Genomic DNA, 20,681 nt, shown 5'->3' with positions numbered 1-20,681 from the left:
GCTTTAATACAAATGATTCAAATTCAGATATTACAGAATCCACTTCTGACGATAATATTTATTTTCATACACATTTATTTGAATCCATTTAAATTCATTAAACGCAACTCAAAGCTCCGCAGCGCGTTGCGCTATGCTATGTTGCATTGAATAATTTCTTCATCCATTTTACTTGATCTAATGAGCTTATAAAACTGTTCGATGCACTTACCTCGATCGCTCACTTTAGCACACGCCGGGCTCGCCTTATGGCTTCATTAAACAACCAAACAAGCAGCGGGGTGGTGGTGGTGGTGGGTAGGCTGGGCACCCGGTGTGTCCTATCGTGGTTTGGCTTTTCGTCCGCCATCCAAACGGAAAACATCACTCAAACAGAGCCTGCCGGTTTGGTGTGATAGTAGCCCGCAAGAAGAAGAAGAAGAAGAAGCGTGTGGTGGTGACCGAGACCGGTTCGCACGACGATGGTGGCGGAACGCTATAAATCATGTGTACCACCGCTTGCACGATCGGTCCCCGGCTCCAGCTGAGCGCTCTCACCACGAGCGTGGCCGCTGCATGTGTGTGTGCATCATGCAGCGGCCAACTCATTGGAAAATACATTTTAAAATGTAAAACATCGCGACGGGGGGAATAAAACAATGAAAAAAAAAACGCTCCGTATGGTGCACACTGCTGCGTTCAAGTGTGTGTGTATCGGTCGTGTGGTGGTTGTGCTTTATCGACAGCCTTCTAATGATTGTAATTAATTTAATGCAGCTTTTCAATGCAACGCATTTGGGGCGACCCTAACAGCAACATTGCCTCCCCCCCCCTACTGTTTGTGACGGTGGCAGCGGAGGGATGCATTGCGTGATGTGTAAACGCAGTGCAACAACACAAAGAAACAAAACGAAAACGGAACCAGGCGAGGCTGCTCGGTTCGCATGTGCAAGCGCATGCTCGGAAGCGAATAAATAGATAAGAAGGTGCGAGAGGTTAGGGTGGTGGAGGAGGTTGGTGGTGGTGCTCCAAAAGAATTAATATCTATGCGCTATGCGTCAATGCCGGTTGCCCATTTTCATGTTGCCTTCCCTCCCCACACGATTGCCCTTTCGGCATGTCCTCGCACTGTTTGTCGCATGGTTGCCACACTGTTACCGCGCCACCATTACAGTGTGCCAGCTGTGTGCCAGTTTCCTTTGCCGGCAACGCTCGAACTGACCCGGTCGAAAGAGGCGAGGAAGAGTAAAAGGGTTGCACACGGTTTCTCTTTTTCAATTATTTAATAATTGTAATCAATTGAAAATTTATGCGCGAAACGTGTTTGCAAACGTGGCCGCGTGGATTGTTGGCGTCGGAGAGAAAGAACGCACTGGTGTAGAAATTAATCTGCCACATTTTTTGCGTCCCTTCTGCTGTGCAAACGGCAACCTGTAGCATAGAAAACCCGCTTCTACCGCGTTGTGTTTTTATTACATGGGTACACCTCGCCGGGGATCGACAGCGATCGATGTCGTCGTCGGATGCTGTCGGAATGTCGCGGCATCTAATGCGGGACCCTTAAATCATCCCTCTCGGGCAGCAGTATCATTTTGTGTCGATTTCCTTCCCTGTATTTCGTTGAAACGGGCAAAGAAGGACAACAAACAACCTGCGAGCACCCGACACTCTCGATCAAGCGTTCGCGTAACGTCGTTAGGCATTATAGACTCGCGCGTCCACCGCAGTAGTCACCGCGTCAGCCCGGAGAGCATAATCGAAGAGAGGGGGTCTGAAGTTTAATTAGGTGGTGAAATACATTTCCGCTTTGGAGCAGGCGAGTCGCTGCTGCTGCTGATGGTGCTAAAACCGGTGGCGCCGGAAGTGATCGGTTTCGTGCTCGTGTGCCGCGTGGGTATCGGCTACCAGTGTTGTTGCTCGCGGGCTGTTGCAGCAAAGGGTAACGAAATTTAAAAAAACAGGTGATTGAAATCGACAGCAGTTTATCACTTAGCGAAGCGCGTTGGACATGCTGTTTCTTCGTATCTTATCGTAAAAGGATGTGTACAATTTATCGGCGCTGGGAGATTAAATTTTATCAGCGTATGAATATTATGACTTGTCTGGGTAAGATTCAGATTCTCGGAGGTGTAAAGTACATGCCAATGATGCTGCGAGGGATTAACTTTGAAAGGCTAATCTAATTGAAGTTCTCTATTCCGTTACAAGGATGGTTAGATGTATTGGCTTTTCTGCAGGAGTAGTACGATGTTATAAATTCTTAGTGCGAAGTTATCTGGTTAACATCAGACGTCTTTCGACGTTACATATCTGATGTACCTAAGAAGCTTCGTAGGGAATCGTAGGGAAATTCGTAGAGAAAGAATCAATGAAATTCAGAAGAAGACTTCGTACGGACTTCATTGATTTGACAACAGCAGAATAGTCCTGTATGATGGAGACTCTGGATTGTACCCTTGACGGGCATGTTGTTAGGTCGTAGGACTTGACGACGATATCACGAGACCTGATGTAGCAGAATATGTAAATAAATCCTCATTTTGTTTGTTGTTATTTGCCTTGCTCGCAAAGACTCGTTGCATTTGAGGTTTATTCGTCTCTTTTCTGTTACTTTTCGGCCAGTTAAGATGTGTTTTCTAGTTAATTTTATTGATCCATCTTGCGATTTGAGCAGTTGTAGTTATTTTATTTAACTACTATTTTACAATGCTAGAAATACTTTTAGGTGCATGTCTGAGCTATTTTACGATTGCAGATACGAATGGCTGAAACCGCAGTATGTTTTTTGCACTAAAGCCAATGTTTTGTTAATCATTAAGCTGCAAAATTTGTGAAAGTTGAAAGAATTTGCATTTCAAAATTATGAGAAAGTTGTGTAAATTGGTTTTCAATAACTTTTTTGGGTAAAAATAGATTCTTATGTATTTGGTACCTATTGAGGTACATTCAACTATTGGACATTAAAACGTCTCCTATTACAGACTAAAATTAATCTGAACTGCAATTGTTTGCCATATTTTAAATTGTTAGTGCTTGTCCTATCTATTTACACCCCTGCAACATCAAAATTCTAAGGAGATGCAACCAAGCCTTGACCAAATATTGATAAACTTCAATATTTTTGATTATTTGTAGATATATAACAAACGACATCTTGAGTAATGAATCTATTTTGATAAAAAACAAACAAGGGACATTTTGATAATAAAATAATAATATATTCCAGCCAGGACCTAAAAGTGGTGCAAATTATGTAATATCATTACTGTATTTTTAGTGGAAAATACTCTAATGCTGAAGAATTATCTCTTAATGGATGGATGTACTAGCAGTAGATGCTGAAAATACTCTTATTTTTCAAATTCAGTTCACTATTATGATATATCACTTTATGGATTGTGGAACTAGCAGTAGAATTTCATCGATGGGTTATTTCTTGAGATTTTCACGATATCTCAATGTCCTCAAAGATTGAAACTAACTTTTTTTTTTATTTCAAGACAATCTGGATACTAATGAACACGAAATATTACAATAATAGCTATATTGGATTATTTTTCTGAAGATGTTGGAAAAACTTTGGTTATTCATCTTCTAACAACGAATTCAGTAGGTTTGTTCGACTTAAAGAACCAAGCAGCGCTGTCCTTCTGACATCAGACAGGAATTTACTCTTATTTGGCTGGTTATACAGTTTTGCTGGGTTAATCTGACTGCCACATCAAGTACAAAAATCTAGACACCAGAACCAAACAGAGTAACTGAAACAAAAAAATCCTCAAATGCGCTTATAAATAGACGATCACACTTCAAACAAAACTTCCATTTGTTTGATAGCCTGCAGTAGCAGCTATCATGAGCATAACACACTGAGCATTCTCGACTCATTTGTAGCACCACCAGTGTTCTACTCCTACCGATCAACAACCTTGCAAAGTCACTCAGATGCACACACTCACCCATATCCCCTGAAAAAACTCTGCTTTCACTCACTAACCTATCTTTGTTTTTGTTTTCTCTCCTTTTATCCCTCTCGCCACCCCTCTCTGGTGGATAGATTTTATTTTTATGACACCACCGGCCGCAAGCAGCAAAAATCGTGTGGATGCGCGTGTGTTTTGACGGGCTGTGCTTCGCGTCACGGCGCCCGGCCGTCGAGCAGGAGACGCAGACGGTCCTGTGCGGCGCAACCGCACTCGACGCCCAGCAGCTCGGCCGGCTGCTGAAGTACACGAACTTCGCGTCCCCCGCCGCCGTACCCGTCTCGGCCGCGCCCCGGTTCGGCGACGTGCTGCTGCCCTCCTCGGTTCCGGCCGCGAAGAAGACTGCCGCGTCCGCGACAGCTGCAGCGACCGACGCATCAGTCAGCGCGCACGGTTTCGCGAGTTCAGATCGTTCGGTGGCGCGTAGCAGCAGCAGCAGCAGTAGGTGCGAACAGTCCGCGAGTGTACCGCGCGACCGCAACGATCGCGACGGCAAGATGAGCGACCAGAGCGCGTCAGCGACGGCCCCGGTACCGTCGGACGCGTCCGACACGGTGAACAACAATCTGGACGCGGGCACGGTCAACAGCTACAAGCAGCTGGCCCAGCTGCAGGGCGACCAGCAGGTCCAGGGCATCCTGCAGAACCTGTTCATCGGCGATGGGGAGGCGCTCGGGCTGTCCCCGCAAGTCCAGGAGCTGCTCAAGGTCGTGCAGGCGAAGGACATCCGCATCCGGGAGCTGGAGGATATGCTGCGCCAGAAGCACGACGAGGTGGCTGAGTTGCGCAGCCACCTGGACAAGTTCCAGAGCGTGTTCCGGACGAGCGGTGGGGCGACGGGAGTTTCGCCCGGTGGCCGCAAGCTCGGCACGCACGGCGGTGTCCAGCGACAGCGTGCCCAGGGTATATCGGCGGAGCCGCAGAGCGAAAGTTCGGTGCTGGAGCTGATGCACGTCACGTTCCCGAAGTATGATAAGGAAGAAAGGTAAGTCTTTGGGGCTTTTTAGTGGAAAACCTTGTGGAAGGAAATGTTGCTGTGTATAAACTCTTGGTCCAGAATACTTACTCAAGTGCATCAAATCAAGCTTGATGGGACGTCAACAAACCTGTAGTAGTTCTCATATTTGCCTTCGTCCAGCCTGCTTGCGTTGAAAAATCAATCACAATCCGTACCGATCCAAATCAGTAACTTCTCAGTATCCAGTAGCCACCTTAGCAGCACAGGTAGCGCAACTTGTTCTGACCTCGTTCTCGTTTTTTGCGTCCTACCCTCAGTCTCAGTGTCCCACTCTGTCGCCGTCACAACCTCGCTAGAAACACGTCAGTCGCGTACAAACGACTCAATTGTTAGACCCCACTGTCTTAGTAGACGGGGGGTGATGTCGTCTCGCATTCAAGTGTAACTGATTCAGCCCGCGTCCGTATCGTGGTACAAGGATCGCCTGTGTGTACTACCGTGAGCTATCTTGCTTTTCGATCAATTAGAGCACACGCGGTCGATCGCAAGATGCATCGCGCGCGCAGCGATGGATCTGCTTTTGGTGGTGTGCAAGTGGCCATGGGGTGCTGCGTAATGCAGTTGCTGATGATGCGATCGCTTCCGATGTTCGACCGATGGGAAATGAAACGTGCTGAATTCAGTGGTCGCGCGAAGCATGGATTTTTGTGGAAATGGGGATGTACTAGTTTTTTTTGTACCATTGAAGTCGTGGTTGATTTTACATGTTTGCATAAAATCTAGGTTCAAAGATAAAAAATAGGAGAGCAGAATAAATATTTTTTCAACGTCTATCAGGTATACTAAATGTTTCCCTTCGAGTTGTCGGTTTCGAGGTTAAGATCATGTTTTTGTGTTATATAAAAAAATCACTTTGGAGTTAATTTGAATCGACGAATAGAGTCGTAATCAGAATAATCTAAGCTTGTGTGGCAGTTTCCTATTACATGTGAGTTATATTAATGTATGTGATATCTTTCAACTAGCGATGTGCACATTGAGTCAGGAACCAAAGAGTTAAATTTTGAGCTTGAGTTTGAATTGAGTATTTGGGGCGATGAGTAATTCATTAACAATAACTTCAATAATTCATGAATTAAGTAACACTTCAGAGAGTAGAATCTTGATGATTCATTAATTCTTCATGCCAAATATTTATACTATGAATCAATCTTCAGTTTAATTACTCTTTATAGAACCGACTCTTCATAAGTAATGCGAAAAGTCTCCATTCATACTAATAACTAGCGTACAGTGAATAAAATATTGCATGAATTAAATAATTCTCAAAAGAGTTCAATCTTGAAGTCTTATTGAGTTCTCCACACAGACTAGTAGTAACTCCTTCATATTAGTTTTTCCTGACACTTAATGGGTTATTTGATGATTTCAATGGCCATTCTAACTCATTCAAACGAATTCTTCTCTTTCAATTCTTGATATTCAGACAGTGGGTGGCTACATTTTTTTGTAGAATAGTTCTAGAATAGAATTCAAAATCCGAAAAGAATAAGCTTGTTCATTTTGATTCAATTCACGGTGCTGTGCGGTAATTCCCATAACTAGTTTCTTTCATTTTTGTTCGTACTTTGGTGCCTTCTTTCTTCAAGAAATCCTTACCATTATTTTAAATCTATGCCCTCGTACTCAAGAAATCATCGAAATGTACGATTTAAATATTGAATATTCTCTGTATTTCTTAAGTCTGTCTAATTACCAATCCCATGCCAATTCCAAAGACCTTGCAACGTCTACCACAATAGACCTTGCAACGTCTACCTTTCATTAAGTGGCATTTTTTTAACCCTTACCTTAAGGGTGGTCTCTTACATCGGCTCTCCCTCTAGTTAATTGTGACTTATCTCAAGTGTGCTCGTAATGGGCCGTTTTTATCATTATCATTCCTTTGTACGTATTTAATTTTGCAACCGTCTGGGTCGCCGATGGGTGAGCTTTTTTAAAGATTGCTTTGGCTATCCCAAGCCTTTAGCTGCAAGTGTGTGCTGGAACTCGTTTGCTCGCTACTCCATTCTAAACGGTTCACATTCACCCCTGCGAAGCTTGATGGTGTGCTCTGATACCCTTTTGGATTCTTAATGCCCACCGCAAGGCATAGGAGCCCCGAAACGATAGGCACCCGCTGAAATCACGCCCCAATAGAGCTCCACCCTCTTGCGAGACGCGATTGCAGTAAAACAAAACCAGCCACGATCACGTATTGGAGGCAAGGCGGTGCATTTCGAGAGTGGCACACAAAATGGCACAATTGCATCGATTGCACAATTCCAGTGTCTCTCGCGCACCGTGCATTTGATGGGGTGTTTTTTTGCGTCGTTTGTGTAAAGAGTGCGAGCCGCAGGCACACACACACGCATTTATATGGGCATAAATAATGTCCCATGTTGACCGTCAGCACTGAATGCAAACCCCTCTCCTGCTCTGGTTGTTGGTTGGTGGTCGGTGGTTGGTGATGATTTTATGCTCGCCGGCCTGTGTACCAGACACGCTCAAACCAGATCAAACGGTCTGAGCCTGAGTGATGTGTTAAAATGTGCGCTTATGAGCAATGGAGCACACACCCTCGAACTCTACTGTGCTCGATCGGGGCAATGGTGGCATTTAATCATAGGAAATATAAATCCCGACCCCGACAGTGTGTAAAGCGGGTGGGTTTTTTTTGTTGCTATTTGTTGAACCAAATGGAAAACCGATTACATTTGATCGAGAGAAGAAAAAAGAAACGAAATCGTTCAACGGCGCCTATGGCGTGTGTGTCGATGTCACAAGTGTACGCTGCTCTGTCCGTGAGTTGTTACACGTTGACTCGTGTACACACACACACACACTCACGGATCGAGTCAGATCGTGTAAAATCCATGTCGTGCAGATGTCGGAAAAATGTCTACCGTCCACTGCTTCAACTGTGCAGAATGTGAATGTCGGCAACTACATTTTATCCGCCGTCCAGCAAATTAACACGAATTAGCACCCGTGGTTCGCGCACCGAGAAGGAGGAGTGAGCGTCTCGAGCGCGCAAGTTGGAGGGAATTGGAAGGTGATAAAATTTAGGTTATTTGAAGGCACTGTAGGTGATAAAATTTCGTTTATTTCACCTGCTCCGGCGGGGCGAGCATTCCGTAGTTATGTGCTCTAGATGGTGAGAAGTTGGTTTGCAGTTTGGAGGCGATAAAAAAGTAATGTTTTCGCTTCAAAACTATGATATTAGTAATGGGGAATTTCTCGAGAAGCTTAGCAATACTTCACTATACTCTTGTGTAGAGTTGTGTTTCATGAACCTTTCGAACCTACAGCGATGAGTGATTCGAATATCGAATCGAATCTCCAAAGATTCATGTATCTTAGAAAAATATAATGATCTCTAAAGATCCATGAATCCCGGACTATTCAAGAGTTTCTAATGATTTATGAGATTCTGAAGGTTCATGGATCTCTGGAGATTGATAAATCGTTAGAGATTTATGATGTTCAAGATATAGAATAATCTCAGAATATTATTGATTCTCAGTAGATGTATCTCATTCAAATCGTGAATCTCTGTGGGTTTATGAAACTAAAGAGATTCATGAATCTTGATTGCTTTTATTATGAATCCCTATTCTCTATAGATCTTAAATATCTAAAGACTCATGCATTTCACGTTGATCTTCAAAGATTCAAAGAGTCTTGAGAGATCAGATATACATGAATCCTCAAACATTCATGAATCTTTGGAGAGTCTCGATTCTTTAAAGAATCAAGAATCTTTGGAGATTCATGAAACTCAAACTATCATCCATTAACTCACAATAATGTATCTGATTCAGTATCACCCATCACCTCCACTCTTGTGCGGTTATTCTTCCAAATAGAATGTTTTATTTTTTCGTTTACGTCACCACTTACGATTGCTTTCAAGATGCGTGGTGGCAAATTTTCACGCGAATGTTTGTGCTGAAAATTTACTCCCGATAAACAGACCACATACACTCCCCGTGTGGCACATGATCAAAAACTGACGCTGGTCGAATTCTTCAATATCTACTGCTCCACTTCTTCCAACTGGAACGGGTCGGAAAGCACTTACAAAAAACGATACTCGAGTTACGACGAAGTGTTACAACCTCTTGGGGAGGGGAAACTAACCCCAGCCCACCAACCCACTAGAAGAGTGGTGCTGTTGTGTAAATAAATCCTCATCGGAAGCGTTCATTCGCACGTGGTCGTTGAATGTTGTGAAAGGTGTGCGGAGTTTGGGTCGTTGCAGGAAGCAGCAGTCGCCACCGGTTCTGAGTTGCACAATGCACATTAATCGAGTTCATGCGAGTGCGTTGTGTGAAGTGTGTGGCTCGTGTGGAATTTCGATCCACACGCGGGCAGTGACCGTGACGGATGGAGATTTTTTCGTGTGTAAATCGTTATGTTCACATCATTTTTTGAATATTTTGTTGGCAGGAGAAAAAAAGATGTCATCATCATCTTGTTGGGTCGTTTATCAACAAGTTGTCTTGCGTCTCTTTCCGTAAATTACAGTTCCGAGGCATGTTTTGTGAACTGGAATGCCCCCGAACATCGTATCGTATATCTTCAACACTTGCTTTTAGCTTAAGGGAACCAATCCTTTACGATATCCATTAGCAACGAGAAATGTGATATTCAAGACAAAGTTAACTTCAAGCTTTTTCCAGTGCCCGACGGTCTATCAAGACTCCCCAAAGAGGTTCCTCCAATGACTCCACTTATGACCGCACTCTTAATCGTTTGGCGTCAACTTCGAGCCGCCACTTTATCTTGCCTCTATCGGCAAAATGAATCAAAAAGTAATTAAAACGTTTGCCACAATCGCGGACCAATCGTAAATCCATCCACACACCGTACCGAGCTCTTGCACATTACATGGAAGAAATCACCTCCCAGCCCTGATTTGCAGCACGTGCGTCGGTGAGTCAGAGCACTGGAACTAATGCTTCTCAACACATGCACCCAGATAATGCAACCCTTGCTGCAAGATCTTAAGGGGGGGTTGGCTCGTGTACAGCACGTCATTACTAACGTCCCTGTGTAACATAGTTGTTTTTGCTGCCTTAGTAGCTTAGCATACCGAATGTAACCGGTGACGACGGTGTCTATCCAGTACTCTTGTTTAGGACCTTCGAGAGGAGAAGCGTATGATAGCGTGTGAATGAGAATGGCCACTTTTATTTATGGCATCGTGGGGAAGGAGAGGCCGAACCGTTTGCCTGCCGGTGGTCTGTGATTAGTGATTGTGATTGCGTGCAATTAAATAAATTTTGCGCTGTTGTGAATGCGCAAAACGGCATGAACTGTTTGAACATAACTGCAATCTGCTGTCGCCTCAAGCTTGGGGAAGGTTTTTATGGTTAAAATTGTGTGTTTTTTTTTAAATAAATCGACTGGGTGCAAAATAAACACTATTTCATTACTCACCTGTACGGTATGATCATGCTCTTTTTTAATCGAAGACCCGGCCAAAGCTTCCAAAGGTACGATCCGTGAGCCCCCGAAACGCTTCGGGGGAAGTTCGTGTCGTACCAAACGGGCCCGCTCCCTCTCCATACCCGTTTGCCATAAATGTGTTTCAATAAAAAAGATTTATGGTAATGCTGATGGGGGAATAATAACGATGTGATTTCGATAATTAAAGCAGCAATTTAAGATAAACATGGTGTGTGCATATGTCGGTGTGTGCGCGCCTCCATCGCGCCTTTACGGCGTGACAACGGTCGTCGCTTCGCTGCGCACAGGGGCACGTACGTTCGATCGATCATATGCCGCGCGCAACCGGCCGTGTTACAGGGTTTCCCACGATTTATTGGTTGGTTCCCACGATTTATTGGTGCGTTCCCACGATTTTTTGGTCATTTCCCATAATTTTTTGGTAGCAACCCACGATTTATTGGTCGGTTCCCAAATATTATTGGTCGGTTCCCAAATATTATTGGTCGTTTCCCAAATATTATTGGTCGGTATTATATTATATTATATTTGGGAACCGACCAATAATATTTGGGAAACGACCAATAATATTTGGGAACCGACCAATAATATTTGGGAACCGACCAATAAATCGTGGGTTGCTACCAAAAAATTATGGGAAATGACCAAAAAATCGTGGGAACGCACCAATAAATCGTGGGAACCAACCAATAAATCGTGGGAAACCCTGTATGATTAGCTGGACGTGTAATGTTCTGTTATGTGGTAGGTAATAGTTTTCTTTTTCAAACCGTGGATTAAGCTTAGCCTTAGATTGGCCAATGTTTATCCGAGCAGGTTTGCACTGGACGACGATGTGGAGCACAAGCCAGGGGTAATTTGTTTTGAATAATTCAACATTTTTTGCTATTAATAGTCAGGATTTCTTTGAAGTTATAAATGATACCACATTTTAGAAATGTAGTTGGAATATAAAATTGAGGAAATTTGTATGTTTTTTTTTTTTTTGAAATTATTGTTTTCATAAGAATCAATATAGAAATGTATCATTACTATCGACCAGTAGATGTTACATGTTTAACATCACTTAACTATATCTTAATTAGAGTTAAATATTAAACAAAAAAATACATTAAAAACATCTGGCGTTTGATATGGACCTGAAAAACAAAGTTATGAAATTAAATAACAATTTATCGTGCTAATACAGAGACGACCTCACAAGCCTGTGTCCCGCCCCATCGGCGTAGCCGGGCTGCACCTGTACCGCTGTAAGCTAATATCAATTAGCTTCTCTCTATCGACCTTCCTCACTCCATTCCCCCCTCCCTCTCTCTCTCTCTTTCTCGTCATGACACTACACAATTAAAGCTATCTAGCTTCCTCAAGGAAACACGGCTCTCTACGACTCGACGATAATCGCCGGGTGAGTGGACGCTGTTTTCCTCGGCATTATTAATACCTACACGATGCTGCTGCTGCACAGCCCCGGCGGGCTTTTCAAACAACTTTACTTAAACGGTCGTGGATGGTGGAAAATGGGTTTTTTTTCGCGGGCATAGCCCACGGAGTAGGGTTGAAACTGTTTTATTGTTTGTGAAAACCGAACTGGCCTTACGCAAAGATGCACAAAGTAAACCAACCTGCCTTTTTTCTACCATATCTACTAGGCGTGGTGCTTTGGTGGTGATTTTGCATCGCTGGAAGCGTTTTGGGCTTGTTTTACACTAGGCTCGTATGGTTGAGGATGCCCGCGGTCAGTGAAATAAGTCGCTAAAACTGGCCCCCGGGTGGGTGGTGTTGATGGTGGGCGCATGCGGACCTCTTAAGCACGGATAATGAGTCTTAGCATCGAGCGCTTATGAAACGACAGGACAAACACGCGGTGTGTGTTTAAACGATTGTGTCGAACGGCAGAAGTAGATGTAGATATCGCTGGCAAAAGTTGAACAAGTTGTTACTTTAATTTGAAGCAAGCGTTATTTGTGTTTGTAATTGGATGTAGGCTTTGAGTGTCTTTAGAGAATAATCAAATTGACTACTCTTGAAATGAAGTTCTTTATTTGTAAAGGGTTTTCAAAGGAATAGATGTATCAAATTTTTAACTTAAGCTTGGTTTTATTTTAGTTTTTGGATCTCAAACTAATGTTTTAACCAAGTTGGAACTTTCTCATGGCATATATGAATGAAAAATGAACTTTTGAAAACATATTGAGCTCATAAAAGGCAAATTAAATTGTTACTGCATATACTTTTCTACCGAGATATATTTGAATGTCGAATAGATTTAAAATACAATAAATAAATTTAATAATTTTAAATTACTAAAATTTAAAATTAATTTTTGAAACGAATAAATTTAGACAAAGAAGTTCAGTAAAAGTTATAACCTCGGCAGGAAATCATGTTCAATTACTGTTTTGTTCGGCAAAGTAATACAGTAATACAGGGATTTCCAAGTCAATTTCTAATGTGCACATCATTATTAACCATCTCCAAGATGTTTTTCAACAGCTGCCAAATGTTGTATTTTCATCACAACAAAATTTCAGTGCTTACACTTGATTTTCAACACTTAACAAAGAACTGTCAAACTTAATCCAGCTTGAGACGTGTTGAAAATCATGTGGAAGAATTGATACATTATTGTGATTCTCATGCAACATTTGACAGCTGTTGAAAAACATCTTGCAAACAATGAAAAATGCTGCTGACATCGTAAATTGACTCGAAAAACCATATACAAATCTTTGTATCTTCAGGTTTTTAATGAATAAAGGAAAAACTTAATATTTCATCCTTACCTGCTACCTCAAATCGCCGCTTTTGCTTCTAGCAGTTAGAGATGATGTATTTACATTATTTAAAGTGAACCAAGTGGACCACCATCATGTTGTTACACTTTTTCAACAGGTTTACCATTAAGCGAGAAAGGTCACTGGTTTATATCGCATGTGCTACAATGTTTGCGTTCAGCATAAATAACAAATCATACATTCCAAGCCCAGTAAGAGTGTGCTTTGAACTCCTTTGCTACAATATTGCCCATATTCCATTAACCACGGTTGTGCGTTGGCAAATTTATTGTTTTTTCGGTAAGCAACACACAAAAAACAACTCATACACACAACCTAAATGGCACAATGTCAACCGTGTGCGTTCGATAAGTTTATCGTTCCGATTGGGTCCATATTTTATCGGCCTTTGCTAATGATCCGCACGCAAACCTCCGCACGGGGCAGAGAAGGCATGTTTTCGCACTTGGAAATTCTCGCTCGAAGGGGATCGCGCACACGGGGTTCGATCGGTAGCTCGCCCGAACAACCAACCCCTGCCCCTGCTGTACCGAACATCGTAAATCCGTTGTCACCCCACCACGCACTATCTGCTACAAGGGATCGCATGTTACCCTTAATGGGTACAATCGAAACCGTTTAAGTTCGTGTATCCAGTCCACAGTGTGTCTCCCCACAGTGATGCTTGACGTACGCTGTTGCAACTTTGTGAGTCACGGAGACGTTATTCTTATCTCGCCTGTCGGTTTGCGGGAATTGCATCGCAAATTACACTGCCACCCAACCCCTACAAGCTATGTGCTGACGAGGCGTAAAGGCAGCCGGTGCCGGTGATGTGATGGAGTGTACCAGCTCCTCAAACGGACAGATTGCTTCATTACGAGCAGAGATTTTAATCACACTTCATCAAGCGGGTCCTAAGCGGGTCCTAAGCTGCTGGTGCTTCGAGTTGCTTCTAATTCGCTGCGTTTGGGGCGTATCTTTTTTATGATTATTTATCCTGCCATCGCTGCTGGTATGCTGTTTCACAAGCTCCGGGCACACATTAGTGCAGCTGCCGATGGTGGTGAATGTGTGTGTGCGCGCTGCTTCCCAAAAACGGCAGCGAAGGGTGCTCGGAAAATCGGTCAGCTTGATGTATACGCCCTGCTGCACTGCGCGCTGCAACTGAAACTGGAGCAAATTCCAGTGCATCTTACTCATCGATCTTTTCGAGCGTGTGCGTTGCATTGCATTTTGCACAAGATGATGTGGGGCGGGGGCACCCTTTCTAAGCAGCAATCCTTTGCCAACTCCCTTGGCTACGAGATTGATCTCAGCAGCACCCCAAAGGTGTGCAACCGGTTATGCGAAGCTGCTGTGTTTATTTTGTTTTAAGTTTGAGTGTGACGAAGGCGAAGAACGAATATTGCGCCGAACACACTGCGCTGCACTGCACGCTGGCTGCCTAGCGTCACTTTGATTCTTTTGCAAGACGTGGGTTTGTTTATGTAAACAATGCCCCGCCCGAAGGGGGAAAAACCACCAATCTGGGCAGAGGTGCCAAAGGTGATGCATCGGTCGCGGCTTTGAAGGTTGGTGGTTGTTTCTTTCATAGATGCCGCTGTCGATAGATTGGCCCGTTTCTAGGAACTTGTAAGGTGAGAATTGTAATAGAGGGCACTTGCATTTCTTTCCTGAAGTGCTTAATTACCTCGGATGATGATGGTTTGTGCAAAGATAGTAACATTGTTACATTCTGTAGCTGCTTGGTAGCTAGTTAAGCTCTAACGCAATTAGAATATAGTTTTGCAAGTGTTTTTCGTTGGTATAAACCAACGTTATAAAGGCTTTCACATAGTTATAATCTAAATTCAAGTTAAAATTAATTACATATGGACGAAGTCTAGCATTACCCCTAGTTACGCGACTAATGCGTTCCGGAGACATTCACATATCTCTGATTTTGGCGTGAGTCGAATATGACGTTTTTGAGCCAAAATATTGTTGATAAATGGATATTTTTGATTAAATTTTGTGCTTTTATGTCCTTAATTGTATTTAATACAAATCGTAAGATTAAGATTAGATTATTTCTGTCTTTTTAGTGATTTAATACATTCAACAATAATTCATTTTATTTTGCATTTGACAGTTATTGGAGAAAATTGTACTGATATGACATATTAACTGTCAAAATTACAAATTCGTAGCTCTAATTTGAGTAACTCGGGGAAAAAGACTGTACTGCATAAGGGATCATCCATAAATTACGTAACGGTCACAAGCAAGGGTGGCACTACCTCCAGCGTTACTATTTGCTACAATTGAAGAAGAGGAGTGATACATTTAAATCTTATAACACAAATCAAGAAGTCTCGATTACTCAAATTTTTGTTGTAATTTAATTCAAATCCGTCAGAAAAACTGCAGTGAAAGCTTTTTTAACATCACGAATGTATGGTTCTAAGTTATTTTTTAACTGCTTCAACAGAAAAAGTGTTTCAATGCTCTTCCAATTTTAGAATTATAAAAGAATTATAAAATTGAAGAAGAATTTAAAAAAAAATATTTTGAAAAGCTTGCTTCCAAAATTATATTTTTGCGTTGCGTAATTTATTGCTAATCTCTTATGGTTATTTGACGATATCTATACGAAACATAAAACAAATATGGAGAAAATGTATGAAGATCTCTAAAGTAATTAAAAAAATACTGTCTTTATAAACAGCTAAAATTGTTACTTTTAAGCTGTTTCATACAGCTACAGCTACAGCTATTACTGGGAGAGTACATTATAAACTTCATCAAATAGATTTTTTTCTTCTGATTTCGCTATCACCAATATTGTAAATATTCGAAATTTTGTTCTCACTTCGATCCAATTGGTTGCGCCAAATATTTATGCCTGTGTAAATAAACCATCAATCAATATTCAGTTCAATTCATTACAAATAAAACTGCATGCACCTTCGTACGACGATGATGCGCACCATTCGCTTCATATGCGCCCCGATGGACCCGTTAAAAGCGCACCCGTGCGCCACCGTATTTGCACATTCGTTCGCTCGATGGTGGCACTGTTGGCCACTCGCCAGCCACCGAAAGCTGTCAAAGTTCAATCAAATTTGTCATCAATAATTATGCTGCGGGGCAGTGAGGAGTGTAGGGCCGTGTACACCCGTGCCCGATTGACAACCCGGAGGAAAGATTAATTGTGCGCCCGCTTGCCACCACAGGTAGACATTTGAATGTGCGTGTGGTGTGTCATTTGCAAGGGTGTATTCCCATGCACGGTGAGGAGGGGGGAAGCAAATGGTGGTTGAATGGCGGGTGTGTGTGTGCATTGGCAATTATTTGATCGTGGGCCGCCAACGAACCGCCACGGTTCGTGTCAACAAAATCCAATTCCACTATATTAACGACTGGTGGTAATGCGTTACAGTGAACTGTCGATTTTGTCTACACTGTGATGTTGGGAGTTGTGCAAAAATAATGCTTATGATGTAGAAGGTTTTAATGAAAATTTTGTATTTTTTAACAAGAGCTGACATAATATTTATAATTTTGAATTTATTTCTTTCTTTCAATCTTGGAACCGTCTCAAAAATCAACTTCATTTTCATTATTCCCAAACCACTAAGATCATGCATTTGAACAAAATGTGTACACCACTGTGCATACAATTTACCGTAGAGCGCAATCGGCCTTTCCGTTGTACTCGACGCCGCACATTTCCACCACCGGTCATGCACTTTATATTTTAATTTCATTTTAATAACCCTCTCCCTTGCCGGCAACCACCTTATCTTTTACCGTCTTACTTACCCCTCTTCCTGCCTAAGGTGCGTAAGATTAGGTTTCAGTGCGTACGCTCAGCGCAACGGTTCTCAGCGGTGCGCAGTCATCAGGGCTAGTCAGTCGGCCGGATGATAAGGCTGATGAATGGTGAATGGGACAGACGGGGGCCCGCCGATATCGTGTATACGGCGGTGAACACCGGTTATGTTCCTTTGCATACTGCATGATGATGGTACCTATGTTAAAATGCTCGATCTGCCATCCCTCTCTCTTGCAGCGCGAACGATCGTACCAGCGGTTGCTCTATGCAAACGCAATACTTCGTGTAGGTATTAACGTTTTGCATACGATCGCGCGCGTGCCATCTCTCTGCCTGTGTGGCTGTGGCTGCGGTGAGCGTGAAACCATTCTGCCGGGAACGCTTGATCTGACGGTCTGTTTTGTGCTTTTAATTTATTAACTATTATGTTGTCATCGCATAGGAATGAGGCAGCAAGTGCATGCAAACGAAGTGGATTGACGTGAATGCGATTTTAAACAATGCATTTTGATTATTATTATGGATAAAAAGATCACAGCATTGCAAATTTCATTATCAAAATTTATTGTAAATCACTCTCATTCATAGTTGAACAGTATTTGAAGGAGTCAGGGACTTGATTTGATTTAAATTTTTCAATTTGATCTTTATATGGTGAATATACTTAGTTACTACTCTCTACATTTTTCAATTTTTAAATCATAATTAATCTGTTTTGCAAGGAAATAGGCTGCTATGACAAGTTCAAAAATGACTTGAAAGGATTGTGTACAGACTTAATCCAATTAGATTGTACATTGTATAGGCAAAACTTACTGCAAAACTTGCCTAGATATAGTAAAAATCAAAATTGAGCACTCAAGACACTCAATCGGAACTAATGGAACTTTTAATTCTTTATTTCTCTCAAAATATCAGTTTGGGAGATTCAATAGTCATGCTGTGACATTATGTGTGAATCAGAATCAATACATACAGTCAGGATTTAACCGTAGAAGTACTGATAAAAAATAAAATTATTCATATTTTTTTAAAGTAAAAGTGTCATGTGCTTTGTTTAGAAAATTGATAGAAATTCAAACCTGCATGTTACTACCATGTATCGCTATATTAGCCACTTTCATTCGCTACCGACAGGCATAACATTTCCATACCGTGTTCAAGAAAACTTTTTCTGCGGGTTGACATGTTGATACTGGCTATCACATGCTACAAATAGTTGCGACATGCTATGACTAACATCAAATTTGCATTTCTGTCTGGCACTAAATTTCCCTACGAAAACACCCGCACGCGTGTGAACGAGAAGTTGGCATGTACTGCGGGCCGCTCAGTGTGGGTCTTCTTCTTATCAGCTGTCTAGTTACGCCATTGAATAATCCCCACCCTGAGCGCACCCGGTGGGGGTGATTTCATACGCAAGCTCCCCAAAGTCCTTGGTGCGTCCCCGGTGAAGGTTGACTGGTACGCACTGCCATAAGGTCATCCCCCGGATCGATCAAGGTAATTCGCAGTGGGAGAGTCCCAAAACCCAAAAGGGACTGAGGCATTGTAAATGCCATTTAGCCCGCCTCTCAGCTGGTTGCTTTGTATTTGGGTTCCCCTTTCACCAAAATTAAACTCACGTCTCAAATTAGTACACCGACCAGTAGTAAAAATAGCGAAACAAGCGATCGTAAAAGACGGTTTTTTTACAAAAATCATTTCTAATTCTCTACCACCACTTTCCTTTGAACGATTGTGACATTTCAATGTATTTTAACCCGATTTAATGTCCATTGGGCGTAACGTGAACAAGGCACGAGCGATAAGGTGCTTCGATTCATCCCAAACGAGGCAGCAGGGGGTCGTTTGTTTTGGCCAGAATCGTCCCAGCCCAGGGCATTACTAGACGGCGGTGCAGCGTCGGGCGAGATGAGGACGACGACGTCGAAGGTTCTTTCCTCAGATGAGGCGTCTATTTCTGTCCCGATGCCAACAGCTGTGTTTTTCTGTGAGCATGCAAAGCAATAGCGCGTGTGCCCCCGTCTATGTCTTTGTGCTCTACTGCCGGGTCGGGCTGCTGTCCGTGTTAATTAGTGCTTGACTCATCCGGCAACCGTGTCAGCGGCACAGGACGCCGGACGGCAAGCTGTTGGCATGGGATCTAGTTTCCTGAACCGTTGCCTGAACTCAAACGCCTACGGTGTACCGAGATTACGGTGGCAGAGCTATTAAAATGCTTCGCATTGAGTTGTCGAGTGCGGTTGGTGCAGCTTGGATGATGGTTAGTCAGCAGAGGCCGGATTTGATGGGTTTATTTGTTGCACGACTAAAAATGTAATGCACGGGTGAAATTTAACGATGGGCTAGAATGTTTAACGGAGGGCAAATGGAGTGTTGAAAATTTGTTTGCAATTCTTCGTTTCCTTTAATGCGTTTAGGATATCTTTTAAAATCTTGCAAGGGTCCCCTCTGCAGCATTCACTTTGTGTATGGGAAAATGGAGCAATATGGTCATGCTAAGCCTTCCATTTAAGAAATATTTAAAAAATACTTGTTTTACCTTGAGGTGTGATATATACATTTGAGATTTTATTTGAACATAATCGTCAGCTAAAGTCAATTTCTATGGATGTTTAATCTCAAGTAACATTAAGTTACGAATAACACCCTATAACAACGAAGAACCTTAAAACATAGTGTTTTGTCATGTGTTTAAAAAAGATAAATAAAATTGATAAATTTGAAATGTTATTTTGATTACAATCAATGAAACTGTTGAAGCGACAATATTTAAGACGAAATAAATAAATTAATTGCATTAATGCGATCTGCTATGAGCATCGAAGTCCACAGGTCATAGCTGTAACCAGTGCTACAAAACGTCATGAGAATCACGTGATAATCAGCGCCGAAAACAAGGAACAAACCGTGGTAGCTGGATGTTCATTGCTGATACTCAATGAAAGTGCGTCATGACATGCCGAACGCGACATGAGAATGCTTAAGTCTAATGCGATACTCAAACTGACAAGCTGAGCTTAATGCCGGTGGAAGCATAACCATGTTTTTTTTCTGCCTGTGAACAGTGCTGCCAAATGTCACCGTTTCTATCACCAATTCTCATGACTGAAACGAAGCTCAAATCAGCTCACGTAAACAACTGAGATGATCAGAGTTGAGACTCAAACAGTTGGTGGATCAATCACATGCAGGGTGTCATTTTGTTTAGCACCCAACTCTTGGTTACCCAATGAAAGACGATGACAATTTTCTGTCGGTGATAATCATGACGTTCTTGGAACGAGCATGCTTTCTCGCACTGTCTGGTTTGATGATCTGTCGTGCCAAACAGAGCGAGAAAACATGCTCATTTTGTTGCTTGGGACCACTACCACGCACCGCATATCTCCCATTACGATAGTGATGCTCACCGAGAGAAAATGTCGCGACCAAGTGACTGACCAAAAGTAGCTTGAACAAAATATCACCCAGCATGTGATGGTCGCAACAACTGTTTGAGTCTCACCTTTGATCATCACAGTAGAGCTCGTGACACTGATATGGTTTTGTTTCAGTTGGAATTTGTCATGACTATGTCAGTGACATTTTGCAGAACTGTTCACAGTTCTGGTGAAGCAAAAAAAGGTAATGACAAAGTGACTAACCAA

At 42.5% G+C, this 20,681-nt stretch overlaps 1 protein-coding gene across 4 annotated transcripts in view; it reads left to right on the top strand.

Annotated features, from left to right (window-relative positions):
* The window catches only part of LOC120959490 (cGMP-dependent protein kinase, isozyme 2 forms cD4/T1/T3A/T3B), a 129,178-nt gene that overhangs the window by 18,162 nt on the left and 90,335 nt on the right, over positions 1-20,681 (top strand). For all 4 annotated transcript variants that reach the window (XM_040382927.2, XM_040382929.2, XM_040382928.2 and 1 more), the window contains one exon: positions 4,037-4,947. In XM_040382927.2, the coding sequence (XP_040238861.2) occupies positions 4,085-4,947 (863 nt within the window). In that variant the 5' untranslated portion in view covers positions 4,037-4,084. The remainder of the gene's footprint in view (positions 1-4,036; positions 4,948-20,681) is intronic.

This window comes from Anopheles coluzzii, chromosome 3 (genome assembly GCF_943734685.1).
Source record: "Anopheles coluzzii chromosome 3, AcolN3, whole genome shotgun sequence".
NCBI lineage: Eukaryota > Metazoa > Arthropoda > Insecta > Diptera > Culicidae > Anopheles > Anopheles coluzzii.
The sequence above is the reverse complement of the archived record's forward strand: the minus strand, read 5'-3'. Positions and strand labels throughout refer to the sequence as shown.